This window comes from Lates calcarifer, linkage group LG8 (assembly GCF_001640805.2).
Source record: "Lates calcarifer isolate ASB-BC8 linkage group LG8, TLL_Latcal_v3, whole genome shotgun sequence".
Taxonomy (NCBI): Eukaryota; Metazoa; Chordata; class Actinopteri; family Centropomidae; genus Lates; species Lates calcarifer.
The window spans coordinates 5,860,594-5,881,888 of NC_066840.1; the positions used below are offsets into that span (position 1 = coordinate 5,860,594).

Here is a 21,295-nt window from a genome sequence, read left to right on the forward strand (position 1 = left end):
GGTGGGGGCTAATTATAGGCCACAGATGGGCCTGGCTAAACTTCCATTCTTGGAGAGTGAAGGCTCAGGTTTATAATTAGAAAGGTGATAGAATTGTGACACTCAGTCTGTGATTGGTGAGTGTGACTTTGTCTGTCACTTTGTCCCGGAAAAAAAACAAAAATGAAATGGAGACGTCTGTGTCTCCATGTCAGTGTTAACCAGTCACCAGCAGTTTCAGTTGCTCAAACTAACAGGTATTAGAGATACAGTAGCCCAAAACTGCATTTCTATATCTTCCAGTGGGACAGTAACACCAAATAATTTATGATAACGGCAGTTTGCTATATGTGTCCTGTTATCACCCTGTTTTCCTGATTCACACCAAGGCAGCCATTTTAGTAAGTGTCAGCTGCGTGACTGTCAGAGGCTTTGGAGGAGCAGCCAGTCAGCTGTTCCTCTGCCAAACCCACCCATGTCTTCATACTGCCCCATGTATAGAAGGAAGGCTGTGACACTCCACATTCTTTCAGCAGATGGCACAAGAGTCCAGATTCCTGGCATTGTACAAATACATGAGGATGCTTTATTTATTTATTTGAGCACACAGACAGGGGGGCAATTAAATGTGGACAACCAAGGCTCCATTTTAATGCAAACTTCCTAACGCAAGAGGAGTGACAAAACAAGCACAATCAGTAATTGCAATAAAGTAAAACAGGGCTTTTTCACAGCAGACATTTTGAATTTATCATAGCAGGGAAAGCACAGGTGTTAGGAAGAATATTTACTACAATTCTGTTCTATTTGAGTGTCTAGTCAGCAATGGCAGTGTGAAAATAAGCTAATATCAACAATATCAGAACCTTGAAACCAAAGCAACCACAGGAAGTTCAGCCACTGTAGTTTTATGATTTATACCTGCATTCCCACTGTGACATGTTAAATTGTCCTCTTAAAGGCTCATAGAAATTAATTATCAATTTTGTCAAAGGAGATTTACATTTAAATAATAATAATTATTATTAGCATTATTATTATTACAACATTAATTCATTTAAACTGGATTTAATGTTTGCTAGAATCACAATTCCATACAATTTTGGTTTTATTATTATGAATACACTTCAAACAAAGAGGCATTAAATGTTAACTATATCACTGACAGCGAGTGTAAAGCCTCTAGCTAACGATGAGTCTGTTATCTAACATAATGTGATGTTGTATTCAAAAGGTTGCCAAGCAGCATGTTTTTACTTGCAATTTTACAGTAGTGACAAAAATGAATTATTATATATTATATGTATGGACGAATAGTATAGTATATACAACACTGTAAATAAATGAAGTGCTATTATAAATGAATAAATAAATAAATAAACCTGATGACAATAAATTCCTTGAATGGCATCAAAATGTGTCCAAGTGATTCCCCTGTTGACCACCAGAGGGCGGTGGTGATGCGCCGATAGCGGGAAGTGCAGCTGTAGTAAACAGCAAAAGAAGAGGGTGTGTAAACACTGCTTGTTTAAGAGGAAAGGCATTTTCTCAATGACCTTTGTTTGTAGTTTCAAATCTTGTCATATTTCACAACGAAACCTTTGGCAGGAATGAGCGAAGATGGTGCAGTTACTCGGTTTACTGTCCCCTCACCCTAAAAACGGAGCGCCGTTTAACTTACATTAACGTTTCTAAGTAAATGTAAGCATCAATTACGGTGTGTCATTGCCTTAATATCACCGTCTAACTGATGAGACACAGCTAGAAAGACTCGCAGGTGTTGTATTTTCTACAAAATGGAGGAGGAGGAAGCCATGAGAAGTTACTGCAGGGAAATGATTTTCCGTGTCCGAAACAAACAGCAGCACCTTCAGCCCCCACGTGAGGAGGAGAGAAGGGGACACAAACACAGAGGACGCCAAGGAGGGAGGGAGAGGACTGAAACTAGAAGAAAAGTTGTAGCAGAGGACGAGTGGAGAAATTACAGAGAGCGTAACGTCCCTCTCCCGGATTGTACAGAGAGGGAGAGGCAACAACCCTCCCTCAATCTCAGATGTCAGGGTCCCGATGTTCAGCCCGTCCCCCCTCAAGTCATCTCAATGCTGAGGCTCAAAACCTTCAAGGAGGAGATGAGACGGGTTTGGAAATTATTTTGTGTGATTCAGTTTTTCCATGAGGCAGCTATTACAGTAGAAAATGCCTTATTCCTCCACTTGGTGTGTTTATCTTTTGTGGCAGGCTACAGAGGTGGCGCTCCATGATCCCGCTGTCTGCAGTATGTGCGAGCAGGAACAGGCTTCTCTGGCCTTGAAAAGTTTTATCTGGAGGAAGAAGACACAACTGCAGTTCCAAACACTGAAGGGCAGACTAAACACACACATGGACCAGGGAGTAAGTGACGTTAAGTACAAACCAACTTAGTGTCAAACATCAATACATTTGTGCCAGTTCGACTGGTCAGATCGGTTATTTATGAGACTAAAACATTTCTTTCTCTCTTTATAGGATTGCACAAGTTTGGGGAGTTGGTGCAAAATGTCCCAAAGTCCTCCGATGCCCCTCGCTGGATTTGGGAGGAACTACTTGGTGAAGATATGCGGGTCACAGCAACCTGGGGTTGCCTTAGCAACCACTAAGGAACGTGGAGTTGCCCTGGCAACAGATGAAATGAGGGGTTACCCTGACAAAAGCGCTACAGGAACTCATTTAGCAAGACCTCACTGTCCTTTTCCAGACAGATAGCTGCAGACTTGACAGGCACAGTATTAAGACAGTAAAAGGGACAATGTTGTGGTGGAGTCAAACATATTCCTATCTCTTATTTTCATACACACAAGCTAAACCCACCCATTTGACCAGTAAACACTGATCTATATACTTATATACTTGATGGTGGTGTCCTCAGATGCCCTCCTCAGCTACAGCTGTGTTTACATTCATGCCTATACAAGAAGTGTGTAGTCTTTGTTATGAGCATAAAAAACAACAAGGTTAGTACAAAACAGACATTTATTTTCTTATTACTGTATTAAAATTAAACACATAACACTATTCAGAGCAAATGAGTCTGGCCTTTTTTTGTCCAGTTTGTGGTCACTTGAACACTGTAAACATTAAAACAACATTATGTTTTCTTAAGCTTCGCAATTAAACCTATTCGATTTTATATTGGCACAAATAATACACAACAGACAGTCATGGTAGCGCGCATGCATTAAAAAATGAGGAAGTACAGTACAATATCTAAGGCAATAAACAAGAGCAACATGGGCAAAGTTATTTGGGCATTTCATCAAGTTCCTTTTTGCATTATTGCAGTTACACTTTTTAGGGGCTAGTAAACCTACTATGGAAGTCATACAGTTACATAGAAACACATCCAAAGCACTAATAAAAACAAACAACAGAATGACATTATCAGATCCTTGATCAATTGTTGACAGATTATGGACAAGTTACTAAGAACAAGTTACTGTTAAAGTGGGGAGTGAATGTGGAAATTGTCCTGAAGCACAGACCTGTTATTTCAGCCATATATTGTCACATACATGGCTGATCTTCGATCAGTGTATTGGACCAGTTCCCTTTAAAAGCTACTGAAGCTGAAGGTGGAGTAGGATCTACTCATCTGGCTTCCTCTTGGGCTTCTTTGGGTTGCGGGAGCGGCTCTTAGCTTTGCACAATGGGCAGATGGGAGCATTACGATGAATCTGCTGGTGGCAGGATAGGCAAGCCTGGAGAGAGGGGAGGAAGTTTCAGAAAAGTTTTTGTTGTCTTGTAGAGACAAACAAGCTACTTAGTCAGGTGGTATCTGACAATGGGTTTTCTTACCATTTTCTGTGTGTATGGCACATTTGGGAGCCAATTACATCCTGGAAATTCACACTACTTTTTCATTATTATGAAAGAAACTATCCAAAGAGCAGCCTAATTAACTGTAAATTAGGCCAGAAAATTGCTGTTCTATTCTCAGGTCAGATCATTCACTGATTATTCAAAACTGAAAATGTTGACCTTTTTTTACAACCCCACTGCAGCTATTTCAGGTTAACAGGAGCAATACCTTCATAGGTGGGGGTTGTTGTCTGAAGGTAGCTGTCTGGCGGGCATCTTGCTTCCTGGACACCTGAAGCTGCTGTGCTGCTGCTGCAGCGGCAGCGAGAGATTCTGGGATGGCGGGCTCATGCGGCTCCTTCTGCCACTCCGCTTTCTGCTTTTCAAAGTAACTGTTGAAAGCAAAGAGAGAGAAGAACCTGGCTAGATGTGATTCTTATTTTGAGCTTATGATCATATCACAGTGGAGATTATCCCGTGTATTGTATGCTGCGTATCAAGAGATGGAATTGGAGAGTGTTACAGTTGAGCTCACACATCCTCTTTTTATGTACAACTCTGAGCAAAAGTAAAGTCATTATGAGAGCGTTTATCTGTATGCGCGCGAGTGTGTGTGTGGGCAGGAGAGGGCTGGGAAAGAAATTTGGCCTTGGACTTTATGCCTGACTGGCTGATTTTCAAAAAAAGAAAAAGAAAAAAAGAAAAGTGATATCCCATTTCATTACGCTCTCTGGTTTCTCTCAAAATAGGTTTGTGATAGAGTAGAACTTTGAGCATTCACAGAACAAATTTAATGGGCTGTATTTCCTGTAACCACAATCCACCACAGCCTGTATACAAGCACTATATTAACACACATTACAATAATTCATAGTAGATACAAATGCAGATTCTGTGTCAGTCTTGTTTTCATATATAATTTAGTATGTCAGTTGGGATTTTTTTCTATTACTGAGGTGTAGAGTGCTCTGTTTTGTGCTAATACATCTCTCTCACTGAGTAGTTTAAAATGTACCTAACACTCCGCAGGCCTGTGAGGTGCGACTTAATTTTCTCCAAAGTCGTTCCATCCCACCTTGTAATACAATTGTGATAGGAACTATTACTATTAGGTAAAATGACTCTAGAATTACTTTGCTAGCAGAGAGATGTGAGAGTGATAGTTTTAACATCTCCCCAGACACCATCATAAATCTCTCTTTCTGTGATGAGTTATGTCTAAGAAAAAAACTCCAACGAAAAACAGCAATAAGCCACAACTTTCTGACTATCTCATAAACTCAGGGAACATCAAGGAGCGCGCCACCACGAAGGAAAGGGGAGACAACTACCACCTGGCTAGAAATGAACTCATCATCCAAGTTTCCACACAGTACAAAGCTAAATTGAGAACCCAGTCTGCCAACGGTGCTGTCAGCGTGTAGAGCAGCAGTGGTTCAGTACAACAATATAATCACCAAACAAAAATGAGAAATTATAATTCATTTTTTAAATTCCCTACAGGCTCTCAAGTTTGAAAATGTATCCAAAAGATGTACAACTATGGGTCTGAATTTTTGTGTACAAAGGAAGAAAACAATCTCAGACAAAAGGCATTTCTCTATCACTGTCCTAATGTACACCAGAAAACATGAGCATGATCTTTGGCCCTATTAGTCACCCCCATCATAAATAAACCAGTCACATGTCATAAGGGCTCCAGGCCAGTGGCACAGCGTTCAGTATTTAGAGCTTGACAAGAGTCATTCACAGAGCTTTTCTCATCCATTTTCATTCTCCTACATATTAAAATGTGTATGATGGAATCAACAGACCTAACACTTTGACTTGGGATGACTGAGTCTCCCAGTCCAACACTGGGATTTTCTAGCACAATCAGCTATGATTTGTTCCATAGTAAACTGCGCAATCATCCACTGTTGATGGATGTCAGATTGGTGTTTGTGAGCTGGGGAGTCTACCTGCCAGCCTCTCTCAATGTGCCAGAAATCTTGTGGATAACAGCGACTTTCTAAGGCTTGGAAATGGGTTTATTGCGCACTATCATCTCTGCCAGTTTGTGGAGCCAGAGAATTTGGACAATATAGGGGGAAATTTAGTTGGATGTGAATTTCTGAATAGGCAGACAGGCGTATTTCATCAGAACACCTATCAGATAATTTATCTTGAGGCTTTAAAATATTCAAATGTCCTCCACAATACCAAAAAAGACATGTTAAAGAATGTAAATTAGCTACTGAGATTCTCAAGTTTCATTTCTCCATCACATTTGAATGTTCCTCCATCTCACAGTCTTAAGAAAAAAACTCCAAATTATGTTGTATGCACTTAACATGTGACAAACTGGTGACGAAAAGGCAGGGAACTACTATTCGCCCTTGACATCTAAGAAGTCAGATCTGAATATCTGATCCAAGATGTCACTACTAGGCAGCAGTCCCAGATTCTCATGACATACAACCGCCCCGTCATCTCCACGGCTACCTTCCAAGATTCTGGTTACGCTACTAAACCAGCCAATAACATACCTCAATGCCGTACTGTTTGTACTGTCCCTCACCACTCAATACTAATGACAGAAAAACTATTTACTGTTGCTATTTATGATGATATTCTGATTACCCATTTTCCATTGCACAGTATTGCACCTATTCAAACTGCATTTTCATTTTAAGGTAAAGGCAGAAATGTGCTGAATTTTCAAGTCTAAGTTTAACTCATTCTCCCAACTACCATTGATTGTAGTCTTAACATCTACGATGATGTTGTGTCAGATGATTATACTACTTTCTGTTTGTACTATTGGAGGGTGCAAATTAATCAGCGCTCTCCAGTAACTCTTATCTCCTTTGGAGGTTATGCTGAATAAAGCTTAAATCATAAACAAAAGTACTAAACTGGAGCACCATGAATATATGACGGATTTATTAAAATCCTTGAACAAGAAAATTTATGCAAAGGCAAACTACTCACCTCTACTAATAAGAATAATCCAACATTTATTTTAATACTACTGGCTGGTGTATAAACCTATCCTCCTCCAAGTGTCCTTGTCTTTCCAGACATTTCTAACCTTCTTAGATAAAGCTAAGGACATCTGATCCAGGATTTCCTGCCCTACTTTATTTACTGATACTGCCTGCCTTTATCCAAATACAGTGACTTACATTAGGATGATCGCTCATACAACTGCCTTTACTCAAATATGAGCCTGTTTTCTGGCTCTGTCAACATGACATCACCTGAATTCCTCTTAAAACTTTTGAAATTATGTAATGACCAGACTGTTCTCTGTCCTCTGGTTCTGTCTGAATTTTTTAAGGCTGCTAAAAAAGTGATCCACATGGTTTCACACAGACATTTCACCACTACATTCAATAGCTCAAACTCTTTAATAATAAGAACACATTAATAACTAATTTCTACATTGGAATCTGTTGTTGCTGCATCACTGTTACTCAGTGACAGATGCTGTTGTAAATTATATCTCAATGAGTAGTGTTGCAACCTCACACTGACTGCACTGCTTAGTTGTTCATCCATTAAAACAGTATACTAAATTATCCTTATTAATAGACTGAGGCAACGTGTCAGTATTTAAAGGATTGTACTGAGGTGGCCCTCTTTGACTGAATGGAGATAACAACTTTCTGTGGATGAGTTCATCTTCTTGAAGTAACTTATACATATTGTGTGTCACAAATCTCCACTCTTGGACCATTTTTCTTTGTACACTGTATGCTGCATTTATCTGTTCTTCTCAACTTAACAAAATTAACTAAACTACTTATTATGTCCCTGCAAACCTGATTAACTTTGGACTTTGCACAGGACATACTTTCAACTACTTGTTTTTAATCCTTGTACATTGTACTTCAGGCATCACATTCTGTTCTGTTAATACCAACACACTGAAATGTCAGCTGCTGCTGCAGTCACTCTGTGAGACATGCTAGTCAAACCTTGACAGTGACCACTGAATATCTATATAGTTTGCTAGCTGCTGTATTTTTTCCACTTTCCCATTGCACTGGAAGTGAGTTCATTTCAACTGAGTTCCCGAAGTGAGTTTCCTTTTCCCATAGTTTATATCTGAGAATCTGTCTGGTTACATTAACTGTACTGTTACTATGTACTGTACTTTGTGTTTGTGAATGATGTGATTTTGACTGTCTATATGTGAAAAACATGATGGCAATAAAGTTAAAATTAAAACTGTTCATCCTGTGCCTGAGTGTATCATACACATGCTGAAAAAGTTATCTTTCATATGTAGTCAAAAATACTTTCTGGTGTTTTCTGACCTACAGCATGTGTCAGTAACTGGCTGTGAAAACCTCAATTTTAATACCAAAATTTTCTGTGTAAACTCCATCAGGCAATATCTGTTCAAAAGAACTTCAGTGTGGTTTGCATGCATTTGTTTATGTACGTGCATATATGCTTACTCCAGGGAAAGCTTCTCCTCTTCTTCATTGAGGTTAGGGAGTCTGTGTAGGCCTAAAGTCATCCTGAGGGCATCAACATGCTCCTTCAGAGGTTTGTACTCATCATGCAGGCGGCGAGTCGTTTCTAGCAGCTTATTGAGGTCATTCTCTGACTGCTTGATGGTGCTCTCCATCTGAAGGGACAGGATTAGATATTTGAGAAATACACACATAGTATGCTCAGGATAAGCTATTCATGGTTGCTGAAACATATCTTTTACACTGATAATAATACAGGCACTGAAATTGTATCCACAATATTTTCATTATGTGTTGCTGGTCACACACTGCTGTTATCAGTACTGTTGCTTAACTTCTGAATTGGCTGAACAGAGATTTCAGTCACACTTCCCCTATAAGAGCTGTTTTTCTCTGCACGTAGTGTTCACTCACCACATTGATATCTGCATGGATGAGCCGCAGTTCCTCCACATGTGCCATTTTCTCTTGTAGAAGGAGGTCCATCTCCTGTTTGTACTCTTTGAGATGCTTTTCCTCAGACTCCAGAGCCTCAAACTCAATCTTCAGACGAGACTTGATCTTTTGCATCTGGATAGTCTTGTTCCTGCAGCCAGTGGCACAGACAAAAGACACCAGCTGTCAGGTGATCTCCCACACAGATGTAGATATAAATAAATAAAACCGAGAGAGGGAAACGACAAAATCCAAACCACCATATATTCTTTTCCATCTGTTGTGCACTGCTTTGAATTAGAACAGAATCAGTATTAACTTCATAGACATTTTGCATTAATGTGATGCGGAATGCCCAATTACTCCAGCCGTGAAATAATATATTCAGTAACTCATTTAGTGATGTTGCAAAGAGAACACCATGGTAAACAATCATCAATCTGCCACCGGTGTTAAGCGAGTTAATGACAGACCGCTATGCTCGCTAGCTAAGTAGCTAGGTTACCCACAGCAATTATCAGCAGCGCACATCTGGCATTTTGTTGATACACATCTGGGTTGTTGATGCGTGTATGATCCAGACAAGCACGTTAACTACAGCTTGTGTGTATTTATGTTGTATCTAACCTGTAGCAATTATTCGGCGATCCTGTCGGCGACAAGCTAACGTTAAACAAGGGGGTTAACAGCAGACCGGCTAATGTTAGCTAGCTCAGTAACAAAAGCGAAGCCCCGGGGTTGTTCTCGGCCGGCTATCGTTTGCTAAGATAATGTACTCAGTACGTGTCAAACACCTGACAGATTAAACCATTAGTTTTATTCGTCGACCAAGTCTTACCGTATTTCCAGGATGTTTTCTAGTTTGCACATTATCTCTTGTTCGTCCGCCATGGTTTAGCGGTCCCTTGTCGTTCAGCTGGCTGGATCAGTTACCCGTAAGGCCACGGTGGTCTCCTTGTTGATAAAAACACAATAGCTCGGGTGAGCGCGCACACTAGCACGCGCCCGCAATGTGAAACCGTGGCTACGTGTGATGAGTGGCACTCACGAGCTCTACCACACACACTGTCATTAAACTGCTACTTAAACTATCAGTTACACCGAAACTATCTGTTACAGCGTGATGGAAACAACTTCATCCCAACATTAGCATTAAGTGTTACATGAAACAAATTAACGACAGTCAGGAAAAAAAAGAAAAAATACCTGTAAATGTTTCTCTCTACTTACTACGTTAGCAATTAGGGCTGTGGGTGGTGGCGAAAGAAATATTCATTCAGATTACTTAAGTGAAAGTAACAATACCACAAGGAAGAAATACTTTCAAAAGTAAAAGTACTCATGGTCCTTGTCAGTGTGTAATATAGCAATTGATTATTACTATTGACATATCCTAGTACTAAGCAGCATTTGAACTGTGTAGCTTGACGTGGAGCTAATCTAAACTATTTTACATATTTCTGGTTGTATTCTATAATATTGGACTGTTTTTCATAAGCAAATGCCCCAGTGTCTATGCAAAATATTAATCTGTAAATGTTATCAGTGACAACTGTCTTAAAATAAGTATGGTAGAGTTAAACTGTGATACTTCTCTGAAATAACAGCAGATGATTTGTTATTTTTTAACAGGGGCGGTGGCCTATTAGGAGACTTTGATTACATATTACACAGATTACCCACTGAATATAGTGAAGTATAAAATAGAAATACTCAAATAAGGAACTAGTACCTAAAATTACACTGTGGCTCGGTAATTGTGAAAATGTACTTAGTTATGTACCACTGCTACATGGAGGTCATGTTTTTTCCTAAGTATTTGGAGAAATGAAGATAATACAAACTTTATTATTAAAGTTATAGACTCAGTGTCTGTGAATTTGACATTTAAGCAATACATAAATGAAGAAATACAGTACACCACTTCAGTTATTTTCCTTACCAGGGTTTATTTTTTGGTGGAAAAAAAATTGGAAAATAAAAGAAAATAATAGAGGCCACTTGATTGAAAATTGTGAAAGTCTCCAAATCAGTAGTTTTCACAGTGGTTATCTGCAGGGGTGGGGTGTCTCAAGCACATGACCCCAGTATATCTAAAATTCTTAGCTACCACAAACACTCTCTTGTTACAATATGAGCAGTTAGTCGCAAGCCTACAACCAAACACACCACCAGACCAACTGCAAAATCACTGTAGTATGCCATAACAACATATGATTTAAACATTAACTGGAGGGATTATTAGATTAACACAATGTGCTGGCACCCTCACTGCTACTGGAACATCAGGTGCTGCTGAATAACTGTTGATTTCTGCCCCTCTATAAATAGGTGTGGGAGACAAAGACCATGTGGTCCAAAACTGAATGATGCACAGTCAAAACCCAATAAGTTTAGGAGGAAAAATGGTCACCAAAGATGAGGGCTATCTGTCTAAAATGCAAGGACCTCAGGCTGCCATTGGATTAACCAAGGGAGAGGCACTTGGGAACAATACAATGGTCCATTCTCATTCAGTATAATCCTTGAAGGTATTGCAAGCGGTTTCATATGACTCTGTAGAGAAAAGGCTTCTACAAGCACCTCTCTGAAGAAGTGTTTCGGCTAGTGATTAAATAAATACAAATGTCAACCGTAAGTAGCCATCTTTCATTGTTTATATCTTCATTTTCACTGTGTTTCATATTTGATTGAAATGTCTAGATTGCAGTTATAGTGATTTGCTAGAAATTTGTGAACCTGCTCAGTAATGTCAAGGCTACAAGAAGGCATTAGTCCGTAGTGCTAGAACTTGAGAAATATTTTTTTCAGAACAAACCATGATGAAGATGACATGATGGACATGATGATATCCTGAGCAGTTGCCAGATGTTTTTTATTTGTTATGTTTGTGTTCCTGGACTTTTTGTGATCTTCACCTCATCTACATAAACAAATTTGCATTTGCAAAGTTAAGCTTTCTCTTCTTGTTTTCATAAATATTCTCTGAAACAGTCTGTTCAGTGACACAACTGCAGCACATTACTATTATTATTACACTTATTATTATTGTAGGCCCTAATGGAGGGCTGCCTTGCTCATTAAATCTCAGAAAAGCTTATGAGGAATGGAGCAAATAATTTGTCCTCTGTGCTGCTTTTTTTCCTATTTTATGCATCAGCATGTGTCAACAACTGCATGTGTACTATAAATGGTTTACTGTTACTATGCACAGTTAACATTAAATGGGTGTCACTGGTTTCACCCTGTCGTTACTACTTATGCATCGTGGAATGAACCCCATGTCCTCAGTTAAATCTAAAACATACTGTGGGCTTCATTTTTTGATTGTAGTCCCCACCCACCTCTTGCGATTGGATGCTCCTGGTTGAACAGAAGAATGTAAGGAAACCTCTTTTTGGTCATTTTGCTGTCAAGAAACCAACACATTTTAGCATTGTTTCAAAGAACAAAGACAGTTATTACAGAATTGGCAGTGCTCTTTTTCACTCAGTTGTTGCTCTGCATGCTCTGATGCTTCTCCAGTGACACAGATGATTAAACAGCAGGGATCTTTCCAGCTTCTGTATCTCAGTGTGCATGTTTTTTTTGTTTTTTTTTTTTATTTCTGGCAGATAAATGTTCGGGTTACAACCATGGATGCTGAGCTGGAGTTTGCCATCCTGCCCAGCACAACTGGCAAACAGCTTTTTGACCAGGTACACTGTGCATTTTAATCAAACAGGCACTTTGGCAGGCTAAGATATGATCATGTACTTCTTGATATGTTTAGATAGTGAAGACTATCGGGCTGAGGGAAACCTGGTTCTTTGGCCTCCAGTATCAGGACAGCAAAGGCTTCTCCACTTGGCTCAAGCTGAACAAGAGGGTGAGGAGAAAGTTTGTATATCAACTTTACACCTATGATATCATAGTCTAACTCCCCCAACAACTGGATTTTAATGGGGATGTAATCATGATTATGATTTTGGTATTCTTACGGTGTTACCCCATCGAGGCTAATTAGTAACTCTGTCTTCATTCCGGCATCCCACTGCTGTGGGGTCTAACCCCAGGTGACAGCTCAAGATGTGAAAAGGGACAACCCTTTGTTGATTAAGTTCAGGGCCAAGTTTTACCCTGAGGATGTCGCTGATGAACTGATCCAGGAAGCAACGCAGCGCCTCTTCTTTCTGCAGGTTGGAGATGAGAGCACAAACAAGAATAATGTTCTTTTAAGGGAAATCATATTGTAAATTTGCACCTCTGAAACATGGGATTGCAATCATGAGATTTCCTAATAATTCTCATTTACTTTCCAAATTAAATGGGACAACTTTTTCTTGTTTTTATGCCAGCACATAATCACATTTATTGATATATGTTTAAAGAGAAGTAAAGTTCACATCAACATAACAACATCAGTTATTTAGATATAAATTTCAGTCCATTCTGGACAAAATGGATATCACAGTGTAAATAACAATGTCGTACACAAGAGTGTAAGATGTAATGATAAACAAGGAATCTCAATCAAAACAAAATGCTGAACCTGTCTTAACGACCAGTGGGGGTTCCATGATGACTCACGCTGATCGCATCAATCCTTATGGGTTTTCCATAAGGGAATACATGCATACAAAAAATGAATCCAGCTGCATGAAATAAACACCAGAACATATAGGGTCTCTATCTCTGTAAGTCACAATAATACAAATATAATTTTGTATGATACTTTTAAATAAGACAACATCATAAAACATAATGGATTCATGTATAACAGATCTTGCTGTATTTTTTTCTGTGTATAGGTCAAAGAGAGCATCCTAAATGATGACATATACTGTCCACCAGAGACTGCGGTGCTCTTGGCTTCATATGCGGTTCAGGTCAAACATGGAGACTACAAGAAAGACTATCACGTACCGGGATACCTGACAAGAGACAAGCTGCTGCCACAGAGGTAGTGAGCCCTGTGCATATTAGTGTTAACCAAAGGTTGCCTTAATTCCAGTCTCAGTCACCTGAATCCTAACTGATATGTCCTCTTCACTGATAAAACCAGGGTTTTGGAGCAACACAAGCTGAATAAGAATCAGTGGGAGGAAAGAATCCAGGTGTGGCATCAAGAGCACAAGGGAATGCTGAGGTACTGCAGTCTTATTTAAAAAAGAGTCATTAATGCGTTTTTTACAAACAGGTGTTCTGTAGCTCAATTAATTATTCAACACCACAGAGAAGATGCCATGGTGGAGTACCTGAAGATAGCCCAGGATTTAGAGATGTATGGGGTCAACTACTTCAACATCAAGAACAAGAAAGGATCAGAGCTGTGGTTGGGTGTGGATGCCTTGGGTCTGAATATCTATGACAAAAAGGACAAGTAGGTTGGAATTCAAAACTGTATCTGTCTATCTCAAACTTGTTGTGAATCAGTGCATGCTTACTGTTACTGCTTTATTTGGTTATATGGATGGTTGGTCAGCTGGTCCACTATTCTGGTCCAGACTGAAATATATATCAACAACTAGAAGAATTGCCATGAAATTTTGTGTAGACATTCATGGTCCCCAGAGGATAAATCCTACTGACTTTAGTGATCCCCTGACTTTTCATTTAGTATCACAGTGAGGTTGACATTTTTTTTTTAAGTGAAATGTCTTGACAGTTATTGAATGGATTGCCAAGAAATGCAGTATAGATATCCATATATCCCAGAGGATGAATCCTACAGACCTAATGGGGATCCACTGAACTTCTAGTGCCACCAGCAGATCAAACTTTTGTAATTATTTCGTGAAATATTTCTACATCTAATACTCTCTAGCACCACCATCAGGCTGACATTTCTCAGAGTGAGATGTGCTCACAACTGGACGCACTGCCGCCATGAAATTCGGAACAGACATTCCCTTTAAGATCCTAATTCTAAAAAATAAAGAAGCTAATTTTAACATGCTAAAGATGACGAACATGGTAAATGCATTGTTATTGTGAACTTGTATTGTAATGAGAATGTTGTTTGCATTTAACTCAAAGCACCACTCAAATATACCACCTTCATGAAATAGCCATGTTTTAAATGTGTGTAAAGAACATGCTAACATCTGCTAAAGAAACACCGAACCATGCCATAATAGCAAACCATACCACTATTTTACAGGATGACCCCGAAGATTGGTTTCCCCTGGAGTGAGATCAGAAATATTTCCTTCAATGACAAGAAGTTCGTGATCAAGCCAATCGACAAGAAGTCTCCGGTATTCCTTTACAGAGTTATTAAGATTAAGCATATCATTACATGAAATACAGTACACATTTCTACTCGTGCCAGGCTTTATTAAAAGGTAGACTATTATGTGGGAAATTTTCCTGCATACCAAAGGTCAGACAAACTGGATGTCCCTTTGTGCAGTCTGATGGTATGTTGAACTGTGAGCTTACCTTAGCTTAACTCAATGCATGGATGTTTGTGGATGGGATTAAATAACTAGGCTGCTCCTTCCCCCATGTGTTGGGATAAATGCTTAGTGCTAATTATACTTATCCTAGTATTAGTTTTTAGGAAAACAACTACACACAAGATCCAACAAATACTTTGTTAAAGATATGCCTATTCATATTTACTCACTGTAGCTGTAACAGGAGGTGTGAGATAACCCGGCATCCTTGTTGCTAGAAAAATTACCAATTTTGCAAATGCACAAATTACAGTGAGCAGCGTAATGAGAACAGCTGGTATTTGGTCTCATTCACAAACATAAGTATTTCCTCTCAGATCAACTTGCCTTCTGACTGCATGCACAGACATAAGGAAAGCATCCAAAAGTTTAGTGAGAAAAAATAATTACATCCCTCAAATATTACTATCCCTGTAGGATTTATTTATTTAAGCCTATGTGTAAATGTAAAACAGATGAGTGTTAATTATGTGTCACTAATAAACCCCTGGGCAATCACTGCTTGAATATTTGTGTGTTACAGGACTTTGTTTTCTACGTACCTCGTCTTCGCATCAACAAACGTATCCTGGCATTGTGTATGGGGAATCATGACCTGTACATGCGCAGACGTAAACCTGACACCATTGAGGTGCAGCAGATGAAGGCCCAGGCCAGAGAGGAGAAGAACAAGAGGCAGATGGAAAGGTAAGGAAGGAAGAAATAATGAAGGCTCTCTTTTTAACAGTTTACAGTGTGTTCTCTCTGCTTTAAGAAGGAACTGTCAGGAGATGTAGTTTTTTTTCAGATGTGTATTTATGCACAATTCTCCTGTCAGGGCTCTGCTTGAGAGTGAGAAAAAAAAACGAGAAAACGCTGAGAAGGAAACAGAGAAGATTGCCCGTGAGACCATGGAGCTGATGGAGAGATTGAGACAGATTGAAGAGCAGACAAAGAGAGCTCAAGATGGTCTGACAACTTTCTGAATACCAATGTTTCTTTACTTGAGTTTTATTTTTTCTGTTTGAGAACAGTAAAAGAATGGCTTAGTATATATAAATATTTTTGAATGTGGGATCTCTCTCTCTTTTAAGCTTATAATATGTGGGCATGTCTGTATATGTGTGTTGGATGTTTGTGCTCAAATGTGCATGTGTATTTCAGAGCTGGAGGAGCAGACTCGGAGGGCTCTTGAGTTAGAGAAGGAGAGGACAATTGCTCAGGAGGAGGCTGAGCGCCTGGACAAGGAGCGCAGAGCTGTAGTGGAAGCTAAAGCAGCCCTATTATACCAATCTGAAACCCAGATCAAGAATCAGGAGAGCTTGGTACTCATGCACAAGATATTTTCTTTTAAATATATTAATTCAATTGAATGGATTAAATTGTGCTTTTTACAAAACCTAAAAAATGTATTTAAAAAGATGTTGCTACAAAGTCAACATTTAGCCTGACACTAATTCACTTATATTATTCCTTGTGATCAAAGACTCATTATGATACATCTACATATATTGATCAAGCCCCCCAAGCTAGAACCAAAGCAGCCAAGTTATTGATGTCATTAAATGATACTTAAATAATTATGCTTGATAGTATATTCTCCATTTACCAAAAAAAATGATTTACATTGTCATCTTGAACTGATGAGAAATTAACCTGAGGCATGATGCTGCATGTGAACATATACATACATACACACACACACACACACACACACACACACACACACACACACACACACTCACACATTCTCTTAGAGACACACACACAGGCAGAGCACAGTGACCTTATATCAGGAGCACTTGTAACTCTCTTCCCATTTATGTGTGTGTGTGTGTGTGTGTGTGTGTGTGTGTGTGTGTGTGTGTGTGTGTGTGTGTGTGTGTGTGTGCATAGGCCACTGAGCTGGCAGAGCTTACCTCTAAGATCTCCCAGCTGGAAGATGCTAAGAAGAAAAAGGATGAGGAGGCAAAGAGATGGCAGAAAAGGGTGAGAATTAATCAAAGAACCTTTGAGAGAGGTAAAGGATGAATCAAACATGAGCAAAGAGGAATGTCTGACACTACTAAGTGTTAAACCTGGGTAAAATAGAAGCAAGGCATCGACTACAGACGAGTATATCACTAGACTTTCAAATTGATTGTATAAATTATGTGGTGTCAAATCAATGTCATATGTAGCAAACCTCAGCCCAGGCAAGGCCAAGAACAAACGATTAAATGTAATGTACATGCAAATGTTATACAAAAGATTTGCCCAAAGTGTAAGCAAATCTTTGCATACAAATAAGGAGTGCTATATTTGACTTGCATGTGGGTTTTTACATTGTTTGGTAAAAGTGCAGTGTTATCCTTACAACAATATTGGTAATAACTTATTTGTCAGCATTAGGAGATTTATTTTATTTTTTTTATTTTTTTTAATGTAAAATTGTGGTAGGTAAAAGGATCTCGCAGATTGTCACCTAATTAGCTTTTAGTTTCAAATTGTACAAATCATATTTTAGACAAAGTCTTGTGGGCTACTTGCACTTTAATATGCAACCACAGTGCTACAGTATACGTCATGTGCGTTGACAGGCGGTGATGGTAGAAGCTGATTTGGAGCGAACCAAAGAGGAACTGAAGACTAAACTCATAGGTGTCCACATCCAGGATTCAGTCCACTCTCACATGCACGAGCACGATGAGACGGATGAGAGCAGCGCAGAGGCCAGCGCTGAGCTGACTTCTCCAGGCATGGTCCGAGACCGCAGCGAGGAGGAGAGAGTAACAGAGGCCCAGAAGAACCAGAGACTGCAGAAGAACCTCAAGGTAAGGTTGAGTGTTCAAATACTAAAATGTCTTATTTAATTGATTTACCGTCGTCTTACTCCCTTTAGATTAGAGGTCAGGTTCAGATGGAGATCACCAATCCTGGACCTGCCCTGGAGCTTTAGAGAGTGCAAACAAACAAATTATGAAATGCACTCAATGTTTAAATTTAAAGGTTCAATAGATAACACATTCTTTAAAGTAGGAACCACTGCAGCTGAATGCCCAGGCCAATGCAATTTCTCCTATGGCACCTACTCTAATGGCCATTAATAGCTCCATCAAGACAAGATTGAATTTAAATGAATACTCAAGTTCTTTCTTGAAATGAAAAGTCAATTTTTTTTTAGTCATGCCAGTTAGTAGGTCCACCACTGACGTCCAGGCGGAAATGTACAACTACTAGACAGATTGCCATGACATTTTATTCTTTGACATTCTTGGTACCCAGGGGATGAATCCTAATGACACAGGTGATTCCACAACTTTTCCTTCAGTACCACCATCAGGTTGACATTTGTAATTTTAAGTGAAATATCTTAACAACTGCTGGAGGTCTTTCTATTAAGTTTGGTGCACACATTCATGTCTCCCTCAGGATGAATTGTAATAACTTTTCACTAGTCCTCAGGTCACTAGATCAGTTAAAATGTAAAATTGTCCAATTTTTCAGTTTATGACAACATGAATAATATTCCCATCAGCAAGCAGGAATATTAGCAAATGTTAGTGTGCTACCATGTTAAACCAAGATGGTGAACATGGTTCCTGCACAATATTAGCCTTGTATCAGCATTGTTGTTGTGAGCATGTTAGCTCACTTGTGGTAGGGCTTTAGGGACAGCAAGCTTGTCCACTCCAGACTGAAATATCTCAAGGACTATGAAATAGATTGCCAAGAAACTTTGTACAGACATTCATGGTCCTCACATGATGAAACTTACTGACTCTGGGGATCCTCTGACTTTTAGCACCACATTCAGGTTGATATCTGTGGTTCATAGTAAAATATCTTGACAACTATTAGAAGGATTTTGAAATTTGCTACAAATATTCAAGATTCCAAGAGATAAATACTAACAACTTTGGTGATCCTCCTGAGACTTCAACTAGTACCATCATCAAATCAACATTTTAAATTGGCCAATATTTTGGTTTATGGCCTGTGCAACAGATAATCCTCATCAATCTCAGTTGTACTTTGTGTTTAGTCTTAATTAGCAAATATTAACTAACAAACTAAATTAAGAGGGTGATCCTGATAAATATCAACAGATAAATGCCAGCATGTCAGCATTATCACTGTGAGTAGGATTTAGCTCAAAGCACAGCTGTATCTAAGTTCAGCTTCACAGGGCCACGGGTGTGGCTGTAGACTGTGACCTTCTTTCCATAGAATTTCGTGCTCTACATCTCAATCTCTTGATGTGTTTTGATAGTCTAGGCTTATTAAGAGGTATGGAGGATATACTTGAGCGACACTCATCAATGGTGGCTGCCACTTCCGTGTCCCACCTCATACAGTTTGTGGTTTGAAAACCACATTTTTGTTGCTGTCATGTTGTTGAAGATTTTAATAGTAAATTCATATTTTGGTATATTTACTGTGTTGACACAGTGTTGACTGTGCTGTAATGTTGGCAGCTTAATTGCTATCAAAAATTGTGTTTCAGTAAGAACTCAGTGCCCTCTGAATAATTAAACATTGTTGCAGGTACATTATCATTCTGTTGGTTTTATTCAAGTTATAAATCTCATACAGACCAGGATCTATTACAACTGAAATAAAACTGGTCTCTATCTCACAGCCAAAACAAGATATGATGTTGCATAGAGGACTCAACACAAAAATGGACTTAATAACTGTGGACAATGGTGTTTTCAGATGGGGATTGAGGGGAGTACAGGGGTGAGGGGTAAGGCTTCTGAATAGTCTCCTAAAGAGTCTCAGGTAAGAGGATTTCATTCAGTTTGTGTATGCATTCTCTTTTAGTTCCTGAGCACTGAGCTGGCTGAAGCTGTAGACGAAAGCAAAAAGACCCCCAACGACCTGATCCATGCTGAGAATGTGAAGGTGGGCCGTGACAAATACAAGACCCTACGTCAGATTCGTCAGGGCAATACCAAGCAACGCATTGATGAATTTGAGTCCATGTGAGACTATGTGTTGTAGGCCTACTCAGACCGAAGGAAGGACAAGGATAGATAATAAATTGGACACAGATTTTAGAAATGCGGGTGTAGACAATTGCATATGTAGTAAATTAACCTGAATATGACAGTAAATGATATTGATACTGTGCTTTGATGCCTTTAATGTCCATGATTTTAATACTATTTCAATGATAAATAAGTCACCAAGAAAATGACAATCCTTGAGGATACATTTTTAATTTCAAAAGAAAAAAAACACATTACCAGTGTAATTCAATGCTGGAAATATTCAAGGCTAAAACATCACCAGGGCTCTCATTTATGAAAAGGTTTGCTGTTGTCCTTTTCAATCCTATTACACACATTTGCAATATCAGTGTGCCAAATAATGAAAAGCGTATTAATACTGATTATAAGCAATGGCATTTAAGGCACTTGTTATTACTCCAAATAAATAAACATTAAATCCTCTATCCTAAATAAATCCTATACTTTGTTGCAGAAATAAAATACACAAAAACACCATCAGTGTGTTGTGTGTGCATCAGTTCCCATATGAATCAGTGAGCGTCACCTTCACTGTGCCAACTGAGGCAACACTGTTTGTGCAGTACAAAAAACAGATGAGCTGTAATCTAAAATAAAACCCAATTATCACCTTCAAATAGATGAGTGGCTATCTAATATGAATAAACATAAAATAACTACATTGGCACTGGTGTACTGCATATAATCCTCAATTCCTTCACTTGATCCTCTGCACCTCTGCCATCTCACTGCCTCAACTGCCAAGTGCATGGTTTCCAGAGACAATCCAGCAGCAAGTCAGACTTCGCATTTCCTGGTGTAATATATTGCTATAACACAAAGAGGAAATATGCCCAAGTTAATAGAAATTCGATTGATCTTGTTTTGATTAAGTTTCTCCAGCTGTCTACACCATTTGTACTCTGTAGGCTTCTCTTACACCCTTCTCTTGTTGCTGAATGCTCATCTATCAAATGCTGTCCAAAAATAAAGATGAAAATACAGAGTGACTATATCAGACTCTCCATTAACCATACTTGTAATAGATATATTTTCAGTTTTGTTTGAGGATATGTTGTGTTGTCAAAAATCAACGTGTGTGCAGGACGGTTTTTATTTCATCTGACATTTACCATTTTATTTGTCAAAATAGGCCGCCTACTGCGCA

At 39.0% G+C, this 21,295-nt stretch overlaps 3 protein-coding genes across 3 annotated transcripts; 2 read left to right on the plus strand and 1 right to left on the minus strand.

The window, feature by feature from the left end:
* Positions 1-1,382: 1,382 nt before the first annotated feature.
* On the plus strand, positions 1,383-3,208 carry LOC108882768 (uncharacterized). The gene is made up of 3 exons (XM_018675454.2): positions 1,383-2,117; positions 2,218-2,370; positions 2,485-3,208. Exons 1-3 carry the CDS (start codon positions 1,776-1,778, stop codon positions 2,719-2,721), a joined length of 732 nt encoding a protein of 243 aa, XP_018530970.1. The 5' UTR covers positions 1,383-1,775; the 3' UTR covers positions 2,722-3,208.
* Positions 2,971-9,725, minus strand: zc4h2 (zinc finger, C4H2 domain containing). The gene is made up of 5 exons (XM_018675457.2): positions 9,553-9,725; positions 8,694-8,865; positions 8,262-8,434; positions 4,043-4,205; positions 2,971-3,713 (listed from the first exon to the last, which is right to left on the minus strand). The coding sequence occupies exons 1-5, from the start codon at positions 9,603-9,605 to the stop codon at positions 3,600-3,602; spliced, it is 675 nt and encodes a 224-aa protein (XP_018530973.1). The 5' UTR covers positions 9,606-9,725; the 3' UTR covers positions 2,971-3,599.
* A 1,614-nt stretch (positions 9,726-11,339) lies between these two features.
* On the plus strand, positions 11,340-21,099 carry LOC108882717 (moesin). The gene is made up of 14 exons (XM_018675375.2): positions 11,340-11,348; positions 12,329-12,412; positions 12,487-12,582; positions 12,770-12,892; positions 13,505-13,656; positions 13,759-13,842; positions 13,930-14,076; positions 14,857-14,953; positions 15,678-15,841; positions 15,972-16,102; positions 16,298-16,458; positions 17,030-17,122; positions 17,713-17,946; positions 19,940-21,099. The coding sequence occupies exons 1-14, from the start codon at positions 11,340-11,342 to the stop codon at positions 20,102-20,104; spliced, it is 1,740 nt and encodes a 579-aa protein (XP_018530891.1). The 3' UTR covers positions 20,105-21,099.
* Positions 21,100-21,295: the final 196 nt, after the last annotated feature.

Excerpts from the sequence above, each read along its gene's own strand:
- LOC108882768 (XM_018675454.2), top strand. The coding sequence starts at position 1,776 with ATGGAGGAGGAGGAAGCCATGAGAAGTTACTGCAGGGAAATGATTTTC. Across the intron at positions 2,118-2,217 it reads TCAAGGAGGAGATGAGACGG|GCTACAGAGGTGGCGCTCCA; the intron begins GTTTGGAAATTA and ends CTTTTGTGGCAG. Across the intron at positions 2,371-2,484 it reads ACACACACATGGACCAGGGA|GATTGCACAAGTTTGGGGAG; the intron begins GTAAGTGACGTT and ends CTCTCTTTATAG.
- zc4h2 (XM_018675457.2), bottom strand. The coding sequence starts at position 9,605 with ATGGCGGACGAACAAGAGATAATGTGCAAACTAGAAAACATCCTGGAA. Across the intron at positions 4,206-8,261 it reads GAGGAGAAGCTTTCCCTGGA|TTACTTTGAAAAGCAGAAAG; the intron begins GTAAGCATATAT and ends TGCTTTCAACAG. Across the intron at positions 3,714-4,042 it reads AACAACCCCCACCTATGAAG|GCTTGCCTATCCTGCCACCA; the intron begins GTATTGCTCCTG and ends CCCTCTCTCCAG.
- LOC108882717 (XM_018675375.2), top strand. Across the intron at positions 13,657-13,758 it reads GACAAGCTGCTGCCACAGAG|GGTTTTGGAGCAACACAAGC; the intron begins GTAGTGAGCCCT and ends TGATAAAACCAG. Across the intron at positions 17,123-17,712 it reads CAAAGAGATGGCAGAAAAGG|GCGGTGATGGTAGAAGCTGA; the intron begins GTGAGAATTAAT and ends GTGCGTTGACAG.